This window comes from Natrix helvetica (genome assembly GCF_964273705.1).
Source record: "Natrix helvetica genome assembly, chromosome: 1".
Classification (NCBI taxonomy): domain Eukaryota; kingdom Metazoa; phylum Chordata; class Lepidosauria; order Squamata; family Natricidae; genus Natrix; species Natrix helvetica.
This window is the reverse complement of record NC_138548.1, coordinates 191,223,566-191,243,944: the sequence shown is the minus strand read 5'-3', so window position 1 is coordinate 191,243,944 and position 20,379 is coordinate 191,223,566. Positions and strand designations below refer to the sequence as shown.

Here is a 20,379-nt window from a genome sequence, read left to right as displayed (position 1 = left end):
ACCTTGAATAGAGAAAAGTGGAAAACTTTCTAAGGAGTGTACAGCTTGTCCCTGTTGTTTTGACTTTGCTTTGCTACAGCTGAGAGAGAAAATTAAAAGTTCTGAAATAGACTGATCTACCCTGGGATTGGATATTACAGTTGGAAAATTTGGAAATAAGAGAGAAACACAATTAAATGTAGTAAAATACAAAAATATCAAAAACTTGTTAAATTTGAACATGGAATGTGGGATGCTTGAAGAAATACTTGAAATATTGAAAGATGCATGCTCAACCCTAAAAGGTATTAAATAACCAGAAAAGGCATTGAAATATATAGAATAGGATGTTGGAGAGGAACTGATAACAAAAAGAGCAGAGAGAGAAAAAGGAAAATACTATCCAAGAAAAGAACAACCTAAAAACAAAGAGAGAAATAGTGGGAAGCAAAAAAGAGGACCCAAGGGAGAGTTACTCAAATAAATTATAGAAGAATGATAGGGGAAAATCAGAAGACATACAAAGGGGGGGGGGGAGGAAAAAGGGTTTGCCAACTTTTACAGTTTATTCCCCCCCTTCGCCGAAATTGCCCTGCCAATTATTAAGTTGTTGAAAACAAATGCAGCTAACCCCTAAACTGGACGTGTCCAGCGGGTGTTTGAGATACTGAAGAGACTGTTTGCTGAAGAGCCAATCCTCAAACACCTCAACCTGGACCAGCCCTTTGGGGTGCAAGCGGATATTGCAATCCTCCTCCAACAGAATGCAAACGGTAACCTGCAACCGTGTGCCTACACCTCTAAAAAACTCATGGACACTGAAAGAAGGTGGGGCATGTGGGAGAAGGAAGCCTATGCACTCTAGGGTAGTTGCTAATGGGCATTACTAACTTGGAGGCTTTTCCTCGAGGGAAGGCAGGTGCCATTCGAAGTATGGACTGACCACAAAAATCTAGAGGCACTGAAGACTCCTCAAAAACTCTCCCAAGCAAGTTCACTAGGCACAATAGATTCAATTTTGAGCTAAAATACATCCGGGGGGGGGGGGGAACAGTGGTGGGATGCCAGCAACGGAGCTGCATAAACAAGCAAACCCCATGGGATGCAGGAGCACGCAAAACCACGCTCCTTTAGGTTCACCGAAAAACCTTTCTCCATGGAACCAGTCCCTGGTACCTAAAAAGATGAGGGCCACTGCCCAAAATGATTTTAAATGACTGTAGCTCTCTTGGTCATATCTTGATGTTTGCCAATGAACTCATTCACCTGGGATAAAAGATGCTGGTTTTTGGAATTTGTTTCTAAACCTTAGAGATTCTTCAACTTTGAAATATTGTGAATGTTTAAATTAAACAAGATTTTTTATAACTATCCTCAAAAATAAAATGAAGCAGTAAATCAATAAATTACTGCAATCGTCAGATGATATTGGCAGACGTCTGAACTTAGGAGTTCAACCATGTCTCAAGCCAAACTGTGACTTTTCAGAAGGTTCTAATCTGGCAGAAATTCCAGAATTTAACTTTTTTGGGGGGGAGAAGGAGGAATGAAATAAAACATTTTTTTCCATTTTATGCACACCTCTAATATTTACTCTTCCCTGATAGAATGATTAGCACTGGCTATTAACATCTCATGATGATATTAAGCTATTATAGTAAAACTGAGGGATGAGAAGCCTACAATAGATAAGGGTGAATTAGCTAGTTATAATCCAAATGAGTGGCTGGGGAGAGAAATAATGATGTCACAGAGAAAAATGATGCTGAATGTGCTTCTACTGTAGTATTTTTTGCATCAAATCCAAAGAGAACATCATAAAAACAATCAAAACAGGCTTTTCTTTGCGCATGCCCAAGATGGTGTCCTGTCGCGTTTGAGGAGAGCTTCGGGGAGATGATTGTCCTTCTTGGGGCTTGCAGGGGGTACCCTATCCCATTGTTGGTTCCAGGTCAAGCTATGAGAACTTCCTGGGACCTCGGGGATACCCTTGAGCTGCGATATCCTGCCTTGTAGCCAGAACATCGTGAGTGAAATGGGGCGGTTGGCGGTGAAAGGAGAATGGAGAGCGTCGGCGGCTGCCGGCGTGGGTGTGGTCAGCAGCTGTGGCGGGACGCCCAGTCTGGGGTCTCTGCAGCCAGTGTGGGAGTGGTCGGCGGCAGCGGTGGCGGGACACCCGGCCTGGGGTCTCTGCAGCTGCCGCTCCCCACGCTGTGGTGTTATCCCGGTTGCCCCCCCCCCCCAACTTGCTTATGGGCATGATATATTGGATCAGCGGGGAGTGGCTGAGGCAGCTGGCATGGATATTGACTCCAGTGCAAGATGGCTTCGGTAGTTGGCGTGGGCGCGGTTGGAGTGGGGGGGTCCTTCGTTGTAGCCCCCTCCGGTATCACCGCCGTTGCCTGGGCCACTGTACTGTGCCATTTGGCCATTTGGCCCCTCCTCCTGTAACACTATGGGCTGGGTCAACGGACTGCGGCCCTGGCGACAGATATGAGCGCAGCTGGCGTGGACGGAGCTTGGCTGTTGGAGTCGTTGAAGTTGGAGCAGCCACCGCTGCCGCCGCTGTCCTCACCGCAGCCATCACTGGCCGCTTCACCACCTTGCAATCTATCATCTGCTGCGATTTTGACAGCTGGCCATTACTCTTACATACTGTCCTTAACACCGACCATTTCTATGATGGACACAAGCTTCCCACTACCCCCTTGAACACTGTTGGCTCCCCTTACCCATGGACATGTCATCTCCTCGTTCCATCTCCCCATGATGTCATCCCGTTTGGTTGATGCCACACTCTCCTCTATGTTATACTGCGAGAGAACTTTACTCCCTCCGGGAACTCCCCCTTTCCCGGGGATGGCCTTCTTGCCTATCAAGATGCTTCTGTAATGACGGATCTTGGGATCCCGAGAGGTGGCATGCGAAGAGATTTCTTAGGGGTTTTTTACAAGGTTTTTAAATCAAATTTTAAGGGAGGGGCGGGGGGTTGATTTGGATGGCTCAGACAGGCTTGGGGGGAGTCTGCAGGCCCGAGCTAACTAATGGGCGCTGGTCGGGAGTGCTGGGAAGGGTTGGGTTTCCGGGGAGACATTAAGCCTTTCCATTGGGGGGTTTACCATCTCTACTGTTTGTAGGAGAGGCAAATATGGTGGGGGCCGAGGGCCAAATTATGTTCGGAGGATGCGGGTTCGCTGTTTAAGAGCGATCGCGCGTTCCAACCCTCATCGCCCTTCTCGCACCCCTGGGTGCTTGGGATTACAGGACCCTGGTCTCCGGCTGGTGTCGCTTAACGCCAGGTCCGTGGTGCATAAGGGTCCCTTCATTTACGGCCTCATACAAGAGGGTAGAACGGACCTGGCATGCATTACGGAGACCTGGTTGGGCCATGAGGGGGGTGTTCCCCTTAGTGAACTATGCCCACCAGGCTTCCGGGCGTTTGACCAGCTGAGAGCCCAGGGCAGGGGCGGGGAGTTGGCGGTGGTTATTAGGGAAAGTCTCAGACCTCAGATCTGTACTCAGGGAGCATATATTCTCAATTTTCCCTCATGAGACAAAAATCAATGAGTTGACTCTCAGTCACAAATGGGTTTCTATGCAATCACTAATGGAAAGGCTAACAGAGGTAGCAGCTGTATGATAGGAAGAACAACATCTCCATCATAACTGAAGTGCAGGATTGGCAAACTCAGTTTCAGATTCAGATTTGAGCTCCTATTCTTTCTCTTTTCTCATAATGATCTAGGTCCAGTGGTTTCTTGCATACTGAAGCATTCTGAATGCAAACATCTCTTTGAGCTTGAAGTGCGAAAAATAGGAGCTATGTCTTATATATATTATACTGTTTAGAATGGAAGGAATGTCACCAGAAATCCTATAGTTCAAAACATTCCAAATAGGCTAATGAATAGGCACAGAATCCTTATGTGTGAACCATAAAAACAACAATGAAAAATGTAGCTCTGCTTTCCTCACCTCCTAGGCCACCCTTATCTTCTGTGATTTTAGGACTCTCAGCCACAGGAGAAGATCTGACAGCCTGTAAAGATGGTGCATTACAATCTTCTCTCTCCTCTTCAGATTCCGCCTTGCGCTTTACTGCCAAAGCCTGGGGCTTGCTCTGTGTAGGAGGAAGACTTTGAAATGTTACATATATTTTAGTGAAGATATTATACAATCTATTTTAAATATTATTAAAATCCAAGATTCTAGCCATCAAATCAAGGCTGCATGGAAAGAAGCAAAACAGACAATAGAGATTACCTATCTTTTTCAATTGCACCTTTCCTCAAAAGAAACCTCTCCCCCTCTCACCCTCGCCATCTGCTATTTTATAACAACTAGCTACTACAAACTATCTGCCCTCTTCCGCCCACAATGGACCGCACCCAGGCCTCCATCTATTTATTTATTTATTATCCATCTTCCAACCGATCACCTGACCAACATAAGATCTTCCCACTTAGTTGTGATCGTGGACATTGCTTTCCTCCCATTAGATCCTGGCTTACTGATTTTAACATCAACAGCACCCTGACTTTGTACTTTTTACCATTATGTACTCGAGGTCGGACTTGCTCCTGCTGCGGAAGTCCCCCCTCCCGCAGGCATGGCCCTTTGCCCCCTCCGGGGCCCACCTTGATGACGGGTTTGTGAACCCAGAGAGGTGGAGGAAGCGCAAACTTAGGGGGTTTTTAATGAAATGTTTTTATCCTTTTTAGGGGGCTCCAGGGTGGGGGGATGGGTTAATCAGGCCAGGAGAGGGACCAGTGCCAGGCGAACAGGTGAGTCCAGGAGGGAAGTGAGTGTAGTAGGGGGTGGAGGGAGAATGACACTTCAACAGAGGGTTGCCCTATTACAACGTTCGTAGGGAGGGGTGGGTGCGAGGGCAGAAGAAGATCTCGTAGTCGGTTGGGAGACCGTGGCTGTTGGACACGCCCGGTCGTCTGTACCAACCCCCGCAGCCTAGGTGGCCAGGAACTACAGAGCCAGGGCCTGAGGCTGATGCTTTGCAATGCAAGGTCCGTGACCAACAAGGCCCCCCTCATTAATGAGTTGATCTCAGAGGGGGAGCTGGACCTTGCAGGGATAACGGAGACCTGGTTGGACCACGAGGGTGGCTTACCTCTCGTGGAGATGTGCCCACCGGGTTTCCATGCATTCCATCAGCCCCGGGCCCTGGGTAAGGGTGGTGGGGTGGCGGTAGTTATACGGGAGGATCTGGAGCCAAGAGAGTTCACTGTACCTCAGATATCCGGGTGTGAGTCCCTTGGTGTGAAATGGGGCCCAGGGAGGCAGTGGGGTCTGCTGATAGTATACTTGGCTCCTCGCTATGCATCAGCAGCCCTGCCCGAGCTCCTCGAGCTGATCTCAGAAACGGCAGTTGAGACCCCCAAACTTATGGTTATGGGGGATTTCAACCTGCCGTTGATGGGGGAAGCATCCGAGGTGGCTCGGGAGTTCATGGCTTCCATGACAGCCATGGACCTGACCCAATTAATTCAGGGCCCCACACACGAGGGTGGTCACACGCTGGACCTTGTTTTTGTATCTGAACAGTGGACGAGTGATCTGGGAATAGGGGATGTAGTTATTACCCCCCTGTCATGGTCAGATCACTCATCTCTCCGGCTCGACTTCCCTGGCGCTACCCCCCACCGCGGGGAGGTGGAACCAGACTGTCCAAGCTGGTACCGCCCCAGGCGCCTGATGGAACCGGATAGATTCCAGACGGAGCTTGGGCCACTTCCTGTAGACCTGAGCCGCTCTCGGTCGGAGGACCTAGTGACCGCCTGGAATAGGGCAGCTGCCGGGGCCTTGGACCGGGTTGCGCCTTTGCGGCCTCTCCTACGGCAACGAACCACCCTGGCTCCTTGGTTCACCGAGGACCTGAGGGTGATGAAACGCCATAGGAGACGCCTAGAGAGCAGGTGGAGGTCCTCGCGCTCCGAATCTGATCGAACACAGGTAAGAGCCTATTCACGGACTTACCTTGTGGCATTAAGAGCGGCCAAACGTAGACATTGCGCCGCTCTTATTGCGTCCACCGATAACCGCCCTGCTGCCCTGTTTCGGGTAACCCGCTCCCTCTTATTACAGAGGCCGCGGGAAGAGCCTTTACAGGGCAGAGCAGAGGAGTTTGGAGAATATCTGCAGGATAAAATCGCTCAGATCCGGAGTGGATGGGCCCCCTTCAGTGGACCAGAGGAGTCATCAGCAGCGAGTCTTGAGAGACCATTCTGGGAGGAGTTTGATTTTGTTGCCCCTGAGGATTTGGACAGGTTGCGTGGACGGCTGCGACGCACTACATGTTTATTGGACCCGTGCCCCTCCTGGCTGGTACTGGCATCCTGGGAGGTGACACGAGGCTGGCTCCTGGGCCTAGTGAACGCCTCATTGGGTGAGGGGTCCCTACAGGCCGCCTTGAAAGAGGCGGTGGTGAGGCCCTTACTCAATAGGCCTTCCCTGGACCCGATGGAACTAGCTAATTATCGTCCTGTCTCCAACCTTCCCTTTTTAGCGAAGGTTGTAGCGAATGTGGTGGCACAGCAGTTTCCGCGACACCTGGAAGAAACCGATTATCTAGACCCGCGCCAGTCCGGTTTCCGACCCGGTCACAGCACGGAGACGGCCTTGGTCACGTTGGTCGATGATCTCTGGAGGGCCAGGGATAGGGGTTGTTCCTCTATCCTGGTCCTATTAGATCTATCAGCGGCTTTTGATACCATCGACCATGGTATCCTATTGCGCCGGCTGGAGGGGATGGGAGTTGGGGGCACCGTTTTGCGGTGGTTTGGCTCCGACCTCTCCGACCGGATGCAATGTGTGTTGGCAGGGGGGCAGAGGTCGGCCCTGAGGTCACTCACTTGTGGGGTGCCGCAGGGGTCGGTCCTCTCGCCCCTTCTGTTCAACACATATGTGAAGCCGCTGGGTGAGATCATCCGTGGTTTTGGGGTTGGATACCATCTGTACGCTGATGACACTCAGCTGTACATTTCCACCCCAAACCATCCCAACGAGGCTGTCGAAATGATGTCCCGGTGTTTGGAAGCCGTCCGGGTCTGGATGGGGGACAACAGACTCAAGCTTAACCCCTCCAAGACTGAGTGGCTGTGGTTACCGGCGCCTCGGTTCAACCAGTTGATTCCATCACTGGCCATAGGGGGCAAACAACTGCCCCCTGTGGAACGGGCGCGCAATTTGGGCGTCCTCCTAGATGCCCGGCTGTCGATGGATGACCATGTGGCAGCCGTGGCAAGGGGGGCATTCCACCAGGTTCGCCTGGTGCGCCAATTGCGCCCCCTATTGGACTGGGATGCCTTACGCACAGTCACTCACGCGCTGGTGACGTCTCGTCTGGACTACTGCAATGCTCTCTACATGGGGCTCCCCTTGAGATGTACCCGAAGACTACAGCTAGTTCAGAATGCGGCCGCGCGGGCCATCATGGGGAGTACTAGGTACTCCCACATAACACCTTTCCTGTGCGAGCTGCACTGGCTACCTGTGGTTTTTCGGGTGCGTTTCAAGGTGTTGATCACCATCTTCAAAGCGCTCCATGGCACAGGGCCTAGTTACCTGCGGGATCGCATTCTACCACATACATCCCTGCGACCAATTCGCTCACACAGGGAGGGACTCCTCCGGGTGCCGTCCACCAAGCAATGCCAACGGGCGGCGCCTAGGAGTAGAGCCTTCTCTGTGATGGGCCCAACCCTCTGGAATGACCTTCCCCTCGATATTAGAACTACTACCGACTTCCGCTCCTTCCGACAAAAACTTAAGACTCACCTGTTCCGACTAGCCCGCCTGGCCCACTTATAGTTCTATTCTTACCTCCTGGCGGATATTTTATTTGGGATAGCTTTTAAGGTTAATGTTTTTAACTTTTTTAAAAAAAATTAATCTAACTTAACTAAATTGTACAGGGAACTTCTACTACCTCCTCCAGTCCTATGTTTAATTTATTTATTGTATACTTATAACACGTATATTTACTGTTCAACTATTTTAATATGACTGTACACCGCCCCGAGTCTCTTTTGAGAGAGGGGCGGTCTAGAAATCCAATAAAGTTAAGTTAAGTTAAACCAACAATTTCTGTCTCACTTATCTAGAAATCTAAAGAAATCAACTACTCATTTAAAATAACTGAATTTTTCTCTCAATAGCAGACTATCTTAATGAGCCTATGTAGGAAAATTAGCCCATTATACTTGTTCCCCTCCAACTCTGTTTCCCACTACATTGACAAGGGCCACTTTACTGATAACTGGACTGGCTGTACATAATATGCTGTGATTGCTGCTTGAGTAAGAATTGGAGATTGTAAGCAGTGTTCTTCACCTGCGTTGTGCCCTGTGTTACATTGGCTCCAGCAGTGAGCGGAGGAAGGGCTTCTTGTAGAGTAGGTGGTGGTGGTGATGATGATACCGAAGAAGAGGAAGAAGAGGAAGAGATCTGTGCTAATGAGGATGCTGTATGGGTTTGGGATACTGGCTGCACTAAAGCTGGCATACTCCGGGGGGGCTGCACAGCTGTATTCATCTGAGGAGGCCCTAATGCCTGAGCCTGAGCTGAACCTTGCTGGCGATTTCCTACGACCTGTACTGGTATATGAGGTGGGGGCTGCTGAGAGGCTGACATTTTGGCAGCACCAATTTGTGGGTGTTTCAGAGGGGCTATGGGAGGTTTGGATTGAATAGGGACAGGGGTCTTAGTGACTGTTTGGCAATGACTGTCCTGCTGGAGCTGCATTGCCTGAGGTTGTGACTGCAACATGGGCTGGACAACAAGAGTTTGGGCTTGCTGTTGGCCATGAAGAGATGGGGCCTGTTGTGGAACTTGTGGTGGCCCCTGCTGCTGTTGGGTCATAGGTGGAGCTTGCTGCTGCTGCTGGGCCAGTTGGAGGTGTGTAGCAGTATGCAGGAGTTGGGACTGACGATGCTGGAATGGCTGCTGGTGATGGATAGCAATTTGTTGCTGGATCACCACTTGCTTCTGGAGGTGAATTTGCTGCTGTTGCTGGATCAGTGAATGAGGCTGGATTTGGGTATATGTGGCTGTAAACAGCAAGGAAAAGGTTTAGCATCATCATTAAATACAGGTAGTCCTCGAGTTACCAATGTAATGGAGCCTGCCCATTCCATTCGTAACCTGAGGATTTGTGGGAGTGAATCTTGCACCTTGAACAAGATCACTCCCTACTTTCGCCCATGCATTTGCTATTTGAATGTGAGGCTCGTTAAGTGCACATGAGGTATTTCAGGGTGGGGAAGCCCATGAGGGCCTACTGATGGAACAAGTCACCTGCCTAAGACCATTCAAGTCTTCCCCAACCTACTGAAATACCTCATGCTGCCCAAATTGCTTCCGTCCCCCAACCTGCTGCACCGGTCACTTACCTTGTGAAGATCTAGCTTGTGAAGATCTACCTTCACAAGCTGATCCAGCCTTCTGGGGCTCCATCGGCCCTGCACAGGACTCCCCTGGTGCATTGCAGATCAAAATGGAGCCTCTGAGGGCCAAATCTGACCCTCCAGGGGCTGGATTCGGCCCTCCAAGGCTCCATTTTGGCCTGCAACGGGCTGGGAAGGTCCACAGAGAGCTCAATGGAGCCTTGGAGGGCTGGATCTGGCCCCTGGAGGCTCCAGTTTGGCTTGCAATGGGCCAGGGGAGACCTCTAGACAGCTGAACAGGGCTTCTGAGGGGCGGATCCACCCCTCAGAAGCTCCATTTCAGCCGGCAACATGACGGACGAATGTTGCAGAGCCTCTGTGGTTGTTCTTAAGCGTGAACAACTGTCGTGGTGCTGCAAGATTCATAGTTTCAGGTCTTGTTCAGAAACTCTAGCGGGCACTCATCATGTAACTTCGAACATTAGCTAGGGGAATGCTCATAACCTGGGGATTTCCTGTACTTTAATGTAGGAAAATGAAGTCAGATACCCACACTCTAAAACAGGGGTCCTCAAACTTTTTAAACGGGGTCAATTCATGGTCCCTCGGACTGTTGTGTGGCATGATCTGGTTGGGAGGGTATTGCTAGGTGGTCATGTGACTGGATGGGTGTGGCCAATTTAGCAGTCCATTAAACAATACACACAAATTAAACATAACAAACCAATTGTTATGCTCCTGGGGGTGGAAAGCAGGTTAGTGAAGGGATGTGGCTTGGGGGGAGGGGAGAAAGGACTTTGTGTGTGTGTGTGTGTGTGTGTGTGTGTGTTTCTCCCTCCCTCCCTCTCTCTCTGGGGGTCAGGGAGGCCAAAAATGGGCCCGTTTTTGGTCTCCTCGGCCTCCAGAACCACTCTGCCGCCCCAAAACAGGCATGTTTTTGGCCTCCTGGGACCTCTGCGCATCCCGTTTTTGGCCTCCTTGGCCTCCAGAAGGTGGGTGGGGGCCGGTGGGTAGGTGGGGCAATTTGGGAGGGGCAGCCTCGTGGTCCCACTTTGCCCAAATAAATGGCTTCAGAGGGCCTTATCTGGCCTGCGGGCCATAGTTTGAGGACCCCTGCCCTAAAAGATAACAATTAGGGAAGATGAAGAAAAGGAGAAGCTAAGGGAACCTAGCAATATTAAAACCATTTAATTGTACCCACTCATGTAACTGCAAAACTTTTCCTATGTTCTCTTCTTAATATTGGTGAAGAAAGACATTCACAAATCAAAGATTAATACTTTTCACCAAGCAGGCAAAGAGAAAGAATGTTGGTCCTTACCTGAACATGTCTTTTCTGTAGAGGAGAGGGAGGGATTACACGTGGGTATAGTCACAGCCTGATTGGTCCATAGACTGAGGGAATTTCTTAAATATTCCACCATTCCCAATTGGCTCCCAGTTTCCTCGAGGTTGAAGGACGATACCTGCGAAACACAAGCAGACCACAGGACCTCCACCTGGCTAAGTCTATAGCTAACTAGGGCGGTTGTAACCCCTCCCTCTCCTCTACAGAAAAGACACATTCAGGTAAGGACCAACGTTCTTTTTCTTGTAGAGTCGAGGGAGGAGTTACACGTGGGACATACCCAAGCTCAGTCCCAGGGAGGGAACTTAAGACCCAGGGGGAGAGCCGGTCACCACCTGCTGTAGAACCCTACGTCCAAATGAAGCCTCTGCAGATGCGAACACATGCAGACGATAGTGCCGGATAAAGGAGGTTGGAGACAACCAAGTGGCTGCCCAACAAATGTCTTCAAATGGGGCCCCTGGTGGCCCACGCCGCCGTGGTGGCAGCGCTCTGTGTGGAGTGGGCCATGATCCCCGAGGGAGGATTCTGACCAACTGCCTCATAGGCGGTAACAATAGCCTGTCTCCACCACCTGCCAATTGTGGCCAAAGACACTCTGGCCCCCAAGGAGCCAGGCTGAAAGGAAATGAAGAGGGCCTCAGATCTGCGCACCTCTGACGTGTGCCTAAGATAGATGCGCAGGGCGCAGAGGACATCAAGATAGTGCTAGAGGTGCTCCATGTCGTGAGATGGAGACGGACAAAAGTTAGGCAAAATGATCTCCTGCGCCCTGTGAAATGGAGAATTAACCTTTGGAAGAAAGGTAGGGTCCAGCCAAAGGACTACCCTGTCCTGGTGGAATTGGCAGAGATCGTCTTTGGAGGATAAGGCTCCCAATTCGGAGATGCGCCTGGCCGACGTAATGGCAACCAGGAACACCACCTTCAATGATAGCAACCTGTTCTGACCCCCCTTCTTCCCTTGCCCACACAGAACACACTCTGGAACAATACTACTTTAACAGGATTTATTGCACAGACAGACAGATCCTTGGCAGTAAACCACCACGACAAGGCTCACAGACACGAGACATGAAAGCAGCTATCCAGCCTGCTACGTTTCCGAGACCAAACTTCTTGAAGAATTCCTTGGTTGAGTTCTGCAAAGGGCGTATGCTCAGTCAACCCTTTTATAGCCTGAAGGGAAGTCTACTTATCAGCAGCTGAGAGCCCTTGCCGCCAATAACTGCGCCCTTGCTCCCTGCGTCTGTGGGTGCGGTGATAACGAGCATCCAAGAACTCCCTGCTCATCTCTGATTCACTGTCCCGTGACTCCTCCCCACTGCTCCAAGGCATGGCATCAGGAGCCCCCCTCCTTTGGCTCTCACCGCTGCTCCATGCCTCAGGCGCCTCCTGGTGGCCGACCAGATTCTCCGATCCCTGCTCAGAGTCAGAACCCTGCCCAAGGTCCTCCTCATTCTCCAGAGCCGACTCATAGAGACCCTCACTCTCAGAGTCTGGTGGCAGCTCCAACGGCTCCTGCTGGGCCACAACAGCAACCTAAGGTGCACTGTCCGCAACAGTTTAAAGCCCCCCCCCCGGTAAAGCTCTGAGGACGAGAGGGAGATCCCATGTGGGGAATCTATACACGGAGGGAGGTGTGATATTTGCCGCCCCCTTCAGAAAACGCTTAACTAGAGAGAGTTGAGAAAGGGGAGTGTGGCCCTCCCCCCCGAGAACCGAGGAGAAAGCCGCCACCTGACAGCGCAAGGTGTTATGCGATAGACCCCCATCCAGTCCCTTCTGTAGGAAGTCGAGTATCTGGGCCACCGAAGCCTTGGCTGGCCAGATACTGAGGGGTTCGCATCACCTGACGAACGCCGACCAAGTGGAATTGTAAATTCTGGTGGTCGATAGCTGTCTGGAAGCCTCTATGGTTGCTGTGACCCAGGAGGAGAGGTTGGCCTTCCTCAGGAGGCTCCGCTCAAGTGCTAGGCGATCAAGTGGAGCCACTGGGGCTCCGGGTGGATCAGGACCCTCTGGCACAAGGACACTTCCTCCTGGGGGAATTCTCCACGGGGGAGAAACAGACAGTTGGAACAGGTCCACAAACCAAGGTTGCCTAGGCCAATACGGGGCCAGCATGATGATGTGTGCCCTCACTGCTACTACCTTCCTCGTGGTCCCCGGGATGAGTGGGGAGAGGAGGAAAAGTGTATAATAGGCCCGGAGGCCATTTGCTCCTGCTTTCAGACCAGAAAGCGGGAGAAGAATCTCCACAGTTGGGCATTCGCCGGTGTGGCAAACAAGTCCACCAGTGGAGTGCCAAACCGGAGACAGATCTTCTCGAACAACTCGGGTTGGAGCTGCCACTTGCCCTTGTCGACTGTCGTATGGCTCAGCCAGTCAGCCTGATGGTTGGCTTTGCCCGAGATGTGCTCAGAGGTCACATATATTAAGTGTCTCTCCGCCCAATGTCTGAGTTTCAGTGCCTCTAGCCAGAGGCTCCGAGAATGGGTAACCCCCCCCCTCTGACTATTTATGTGGGCTTTTGTGGCAACATTGTCTGTCAGGAGAAGTACGTGACGTCCTATGATCGAGTCTTTGAAGTGTTGGAGAGCCAGGCAAGCCGCCTTCAGTTCTAGCCAGTTTATGTTGTGGCGCAGGTCCAAGACTGTCCAATGACCCTGCACCAGCTTGGAGCCCATCAAGCCCCCCCCCCAACCGAACAAACTCACGTCCGTAGTTATCGTCATCCGTTCCAGCTCCCAGAACATGCAACCATGCCTCAGGGCTGGAGAAAGCCACCAACGGACGGACAGCCGCACTTCCGCTTACAGGAGGATGGACCGTAGGGAGTTGCTCATCCTCTTCTGCTGGTACGGGATGAGAGTCCACTGGAGAGGTCGGGCATGGAGACGGGCCCAGGACACAAACCCTATGCATGACACCATCTTGCCGAGGAGTTTGAACAAGGTCAGGATGGAAACTGTCCGACTTCTGCGTACCCGGGTTGCCAGCTCTTGCAGGCTGACCAAGCGCTCAGGAGAAAGGTGGACCACCCCCACTACCGAGTCTATCACTGCCCCCAGATGGAGGATCCGCATGGAGGGGGAAAGTTGACTTTTGGGGAAGTTGACAGAGAATCCCAGGGATTGGAGGGTCTGGATGGTGAGTTGGAGGTCAAGGACTGCCTGAGGGAGGGACTGGGCCTGAACTAACACGTCATCGAGATAACATTGGAGTCTCACCGGGGCGGATCTCAGGTGAGCCGCCAATGCTGCCAGGACCTTCGTGAATGTGGGAGGAGCTGAGGCTAGGCCGAAGGGTAGAGCTCGGTACTGATAATGGCGATCCCCGTGGGAGAATTGTAGGCATCTGTGATGGGCCGGCAGAATTGGGATGTAGAGGTAGGCCTCCATGAGGTCCACGGAGGCCAGGTAATCCCCCCGACGGATCCCTTGGAGAATGGACCTGAGGGACGACATTTTGAATCGCCTGTAAATGATGAATCGGTTCAGGCGCTTAAGGTCCAGAATCGCCCCCCAGCCCCCCCTAGCTCTTCGGGACCATGAACAGGTTGGAGTAGTGACCGAACCCACATTCTGCCCGTGGGACCGGTTCTACTGCCTGAATGTCCAGCGGATGATTTATGGCGAGGTTCATCAGGCAGCATCTTTCCGGATCCCGGGATGGAGGAAAGGTCCGGAAGAACGTCGGGGGAGGGGAGAGGAACTCTAGTCTGAGACCGTTCCTGACCGTCAATCTGACCCAGGCATCGGATGTTATGTGATCCCATTGATCCGTGAATAATGCCAGGTGGCCGCCTATGGGAAGATCCGGGTTGGAGTCATTTTCCCTTGCGGAAGGGACAGCTCCCCCTCCCCCACCCCCACGAAAGGGCCGCCAGGACTGGCCCTGGTACCTTCTCCTGTCCTGGTAAAAGGGGCATTGGTACTGCCTATCTGGTCTGTAAGGAGGGTACCTATGATGTTGTTCTGGATCGGGCGCCCTGTAAGAGGGCCTACGGTAAGGAGCTGGATGAAAATCTGGCTTTTTAGCATTCGAGGGAAGAACCTTTTTCTTATCTTTGTTTTCTACAAGGATTGGATCTAGTGCCTTCCCGAAGAGATTGATGCCCGTTTATGGGGCAGCCGCCAGATTCCATTTAGCTTTGTTAGCCATCTGCCAGTTGCGTAACCAAAGCAATCATCTAGAGGTCACTGAGGTGGAAATTGCCCTGGAAGCATATTTAATGGAGTCCAGAGTGGCATCGGCAGAAAACTGGGTGGCCGCTATAATCTTAGTAATATTCTGCAAAAGCCGCTCATCTTGGACCGGGATGAGGTCCTGTAGCTGACGAAGCCACATGACAGCAGTGCGGTTAAAGTAAGAGGCTGCTGCGGTGGATTTAATTGCCCAAGCAGAAGCGTTGAAGTTCTTACGGAGAGTAAGTTCCGCACGCTTGTCCTTTGGCTTCATTTTGTCAGCTGCATTCCCCGACACTACGGAGGAGGAGGAGACCAGAGCAGCCATGGGAGTGTCTATCGTTGGTAACTGTAGGGCCTGAGCAAAGGCCTGCTCCATGTTGTAGAAGCGGCAATTGCTGCTCCCCGGTTTGGGAAAGGTGGAAAGACAGGCCCACTGGTTCTTGACCACCTCTAGGAACAACGGTGGTGCGGGCACTTCCTCTTTGTTCGCTGCAGTGTTGGAAAACATTGCTAAATTAGGGTCCCTTGGTTGAGAGACTGCCGGGTCTCCCGTTCCAATCTTGGTGGTCTTTTTGGCTTTGTGTAAAAGAGTCTTGAACATGACAAATGAACATGACCAACATGAACAGGAGGAAAGAACCTGGGAAAGGCTGGAGGGTCAGGAAGAACTGAGTCCTCATCCTCTGAGAATCCCATGTCCTGCTGTGTCTCCTTACCCAGGATTGAACCCTCGCTGACCATGGAGGGGGAAGGAGGCCTAACGTGATCCTGTCTATACGTGGCAGAGGAGGATCCCTGGTAGTGTTGGTCTAGGTGCAACCTGTCACCCTGAGGGGCCTTATCTCTCTGGGACAGACCTGTGGCAATGCCCTTTGAGATAGCTGTAGAAATGAGTCTTTTAATGCTTTCGGGAAGGAGCTCCAGTTCCTCAAGTTCCTCCTCTGATGTACCTGGAATTATAGGCTCCTGGGGAGCTAACCCAATGAAAGGACAGTAATCCCTAGAGGAGCCCTCCAAGGAGTCCCCCCCATCATCTCTGATAGCCCCTTAGGAGACCGAGAGGGAAGGGAAAGCCTCCTGATCTGAGAGCTTGCGAGGCCTAACAGGAGAGACAGAAGGGGAAGAAGGACTAAATGCCCTGTGGGGAGAGTCATATTGGAGAGAGGCTGGCCTGATGGGAGACTTGGATCTACTGGGAGAAGGTGGCCTGGTGCCCTGGGCCTGTTTCTCTGCCCTAGCAATGGTCTTCTCCTGAGCCCTTTGTCTTCTCAATTCGACTCTAGTCGTGGTTCTGGAGGGGTGTTGCTCGGCTGAAGGCTTGGCAGCCGTGGCCCTGGTTCTGGGTCTATCGTATTCCCCTTCTCTATTGTGGCTTTGTGTCTCAGAGGAGGCCTGTGGAAGATCAGGCCTGGCTGCAGCCATGGCAATTACTCATGTGCCCTGCAGGGAACTTGGCCAGTTGTGATTCAGCCGGTGCTTGACCCAGGGGTGGATCGGGCCCAGGGAGCAATCTTCAACCGCTATTGATTGCCGCGATCTGTTCTGAAGCGGTACACCATGAGGCGTCGGAAAATGGCTGCCTCCACGTGGCAGGTAAAATGGCTGCCGAATGCTCTGATCGTGCCGCTGAGAAGGATTATAATCGCAGCTTGATTCTGATAGGCACGGCTCAAGCCCACCAGCTGCAGCTTTAAAACGTTAGGCTGGGGGCTTTAAAGAGCTTCTGGAGCATTGGAAAGCTGTCGAATTGTTCTTTGAAGTCCACGGCTTGCTAGGGTCCTTCCGACCAGCTGCCTCTGGTCACTTTAAAGTCACGAAGTGCCTTTTTCTTAATGAGGCATGCTCAGCCAAGTTGTGCCTAGATCACGTCCCTCTGCTCACTCTTTTACAGTTGTTTTGTGGAGCCCGACACTCCTGTTGGCCCGGGAATCTGTCAGGGCTCCTCGCCACACGAGGCAGGAGGGAATTGATCAACTGGCTCGCGCGAGACAGAAACAACTGTCCCTAGGGGCAGCAGCGCAGAGATTTAGAATTTTGAACATTTTAAAATAACCAATTAGTCAAATTAATATCCAATGATTTTTTATGAATTTTAAATATTTCCTACCTAGGAGCCAAAGCAGTGCTTGTTTGGACCAAAAGACTGAGAGGAAACTGGGAGCCAATAGGGAACGGTGGAATATTTAAGAAATTCCCTCAGTCTATGGACCAATCAGGCTGTGATTATACTGTGTAACCCCTCCCTCGACTCTACAGGAAAATGGGAGCATTTTTTTCCCTATGCCAGTATTTCTCAACCTTGGCATTTTTAAGACTTCAACTCTCAGAATTCTTTAGCCACCCATATGATGAGATCCACACACCTTAAAGTTTCCAAGGTTGAGCAACATTGCTTTTTGTAAAGGAACTATGTATGTCCAATCCTTGATATCACCGATATAGAAGGACAAGTTGCCCTTGTGTGAGATTTCTCATCCTTGCAGAAAACAATTTTGCCTGTTCAATATCTCACTTGCTGAGAATGAAGACAGTGTGACAAAATACAGCTCTCTTTACCAGGAACAAGAATCATGAAGCTTTTTCTTCAATCTAATCCAACACAGCAATGAGTAGTAACAATTGGCTAACCCAGTTAAAGTCTAGCTTTCCTTTGACATGTAGCAATTATAAAAGCAGTGAACCTTATCAAAGAATACAAAAAGGTTCAAGAAGGCATTAGCAGACTTCCCACAAAGAAAAGAATTACATGTAACTTACCAGAGCTGATCAAAGTTTGGCTTGGAGCTGGTGTAGCTGTCCTGGTCAGATTCATGCCCACAGATTGTTGCCCATTACCATCACCTTCAGCCTTCTTTGCTGCCACACTGTCTGCCTCTGTCTGACTTCCTTGGCTCACAGTCACTGCCTGGGGAGCAGAAGATACTGGTAAAGGCTGAACTACACCAGTGCCTTTCCTTTGGTAGTTGGATCCTGGACCAGATGAAGTTGACTGGTTCAACCCAGTGGTAGCATGATTCCCTACTGATGAGGCCATGCCTCCAGAAATGCCATTACTTCCTGCTGCACCTTGGCTGAGATTGAGTGACTGGCCTACATTGCCAGAAGATGCTTGTGTTACTGACAAAGTCTGGCCAGCATGGGCAGCTTGGGATAGTACTGAAGATTGGGAATTCCCTGGCAAAGTAGCCTTTGGAGTAGAAGTTTGGAGTGATGCATTAGCTACTGAAGTCTGCTGGCTCCTGACAGCCAAATTCTGCACCTGGAAAATATAAGGAAAAAGAATAAGCCATTACTGTAGGTTTCAAAGGGCACAGTGTCCTGAAAGGTACTGTTATTCAATCTGAATGAAAACTTTCCAATTCTTCCTGGGTCCAAAATGGGCCAATACAGAGGTGGGTTGCTGCCGGTTTGGCCCGGGTGTCACTGACCTGGTCTGTGTCTGTGTGGACCCCAGGAGCATGCGTGGAAGATGATTCCTGCTGAACAGCAGCCACAGCCCCGTTTGGCATCAAGATGAGCTGGGAAGTAAGAGGTACATTGCGGCCCAAGGTCCGGTTCACCTGCAACAGGTTCCCCAGCTGCGGCTGTTTGGGAAAGATTAGTAGGTGTGATAGTAAAAGAGAGAGGAAGAAAGAAAATGAACCAAAAGCAAAAATGTTATAATCTGTCTCCAACAGAAACTCATCCTTTATTTGCAGTCTTCTTCATCAGATAGAAAGCAGACATTACTTATTTACAGAAGGCAAATGACCATTGGCTTACCTGAAGGGTTCTTTTCTGTGCACTGCGGGAGAGTCCAAGCAAGGGTTAAATTCTGTCCTTCTTCCCAGTGGACTGGATTGAAATTTCTGACCATGCCTCCTGGTCTCTCTGTACATTCAGTTTTTCAATGAAGGCATGGTCCCGTGAAAAGTAAGTCAATGTCAATGTTCCATCCGTCCCAAACGCCCACAGACAAAAAGAACAAAACTGATGGAAGTGAGTTAACCCCAGGGTGGGGTTGGCCTCTCCCGCAGCACACAGAAAAGGACGCTTCAGGTAAGCCAATGGTTAAGTGCGCTGCTTGAAGAGTCCAAACAAGGGACATACCCAAACAAAATATGTCTAAGGGTGGGAACAAAAAGAACAACAACCCAACCCTAATGTGTCTCAGAAACAATGGCCTGCAACACTCTCCTGCCAAAGGCAGCTTCTGCGGATACAAATTTGTCTAATTTGTAGTGTCTGACAAATAATGATGGGGACACCCAAGTTGCCGCTTTGCAGATCTCCTCAACTGACGCTTGGGTGGCCGCACTACGTGTGGAGTGTGCAGTCACTCAAGAAGGAACTGGTCTGCCCTGCTGTTTGTAGGCAAGGGAGATGCAAGCCTTGATCCATCTCCCAATGGTAAATGAGGTGACCTTTCGACCCAAAGAAGCCGGTTGAAAAGCGACGAACAAGGCCTCCGACCAACGAAAGGGGGCCGTGCGTTTGTTGTACCTCTTAACTGCCCTCCGAACATTGAGGGAGTGCCAACGATGTTCTCTTGGATGATTTGGACATGGACAAAAGTCTGGAAGGACAATTTCCTGAGCATGGTGAAAATATGAATTAACTTTCGGTAAGAATGACGGATCGAGACGGAGTACAACTCTGTCTGAGTGGATGGTACACAAATCATCTCAGACTGACAGGGCCGCAACTTCCGAGACCCTGCGGGCTGAGGTAATTGCAACAAGGAAGGCAGTTTTAAGAGTCAGGTGTCATAAGGACGAATGACATAGTGGCTCAAAGGGGGGAAGGTAAGCACCCTGAGCACAGTGGAAAGGTCCCAGGAAGAGTAACGATGGATGACCTGGGGACTCAGGTTTGAAGCTGCACGCAGGAAACTGAACACCTCTGGGTGCCTGCTGAGCAGCTGATTGTTGCCATGTGAGAGCACGGTGGACAAAGCTGCTACTTGGTGTTGTAGGGTGTTAGCGGCTAGCCCTCTATCAAGGGCCTCCTGTAGAAACTTCAGAGTTTGAGGAAGGGAAGCGGCTGTTGGTTGAAGATGACGTTTCGTGCACCAGCTAGCAAAGGTGGCCCTGGTGGAGTCATAGATCCGTGTGGTGGAAGGTCGTCTGAAGGCTTGAATGGTGTTGATGACTTTGGTGGAATACTTGGCTCTTTTCAGAAAGTCCCCCTCAAGTGCCATACAGTTAGCTTGAGCCACTGGGGCTCCGGATGTGTAACCGCTCCCTGGCTGAGAGAGATCGACTCCTGAGGTATCCTCCAGGATGTGCGATGAAAAGGCAAGTCAGATCGGCAAACCATGTCCGCCAGGGCCAATATGGAGCCACCAGAAGGACCTCTACCTGCTTCTCCAGTATCTTCCTGATCAGTCTGGGAATGAGCGCCAGTGGAGGGAAGGCATAAAGTAGTCCCGAGGGCCAGGGGCATCGGAGAGCGTCAACCCCTTCCACCTGGGGACACTGGAA

At 50.9% G+C, this 20,379-nt stretch overlaps 1 protein-coding gene across 1 annotated transcript in view; it reads right to left on the bottom strand.

Moving 5' to 3' along the window:
- The window catches only part of PHC1 (polyhomeotic homolog 1), a 174,020-nt gene that overhangs the window by 97,849 nt on the left and 55,792 nt on the right, over positions 1-20,379 (bottom strand). Inside the window, exons 6-9 of the mRNA XM_081936902.1 lie at positions 18,346-18,501; positions 17,675-18,176; positions 8,326-9,041; positions 3,955-4,099 (exon numbers count right to left, since the gene is read on the bottom strand). Coding sequence (XP_081793028.1) covers positions 3,955-4,099; positions 8,326-9,041; positions 17,675-18,176; positions 18,346-18,501 — 1,519 coding nt within the window. The remainder of the gene's footprint in view (positions 1-3,954; positions 4,100-8,325; positions 9,042-17,674; positions 18,177-18,345; positions 18,502-20,379) is intronic.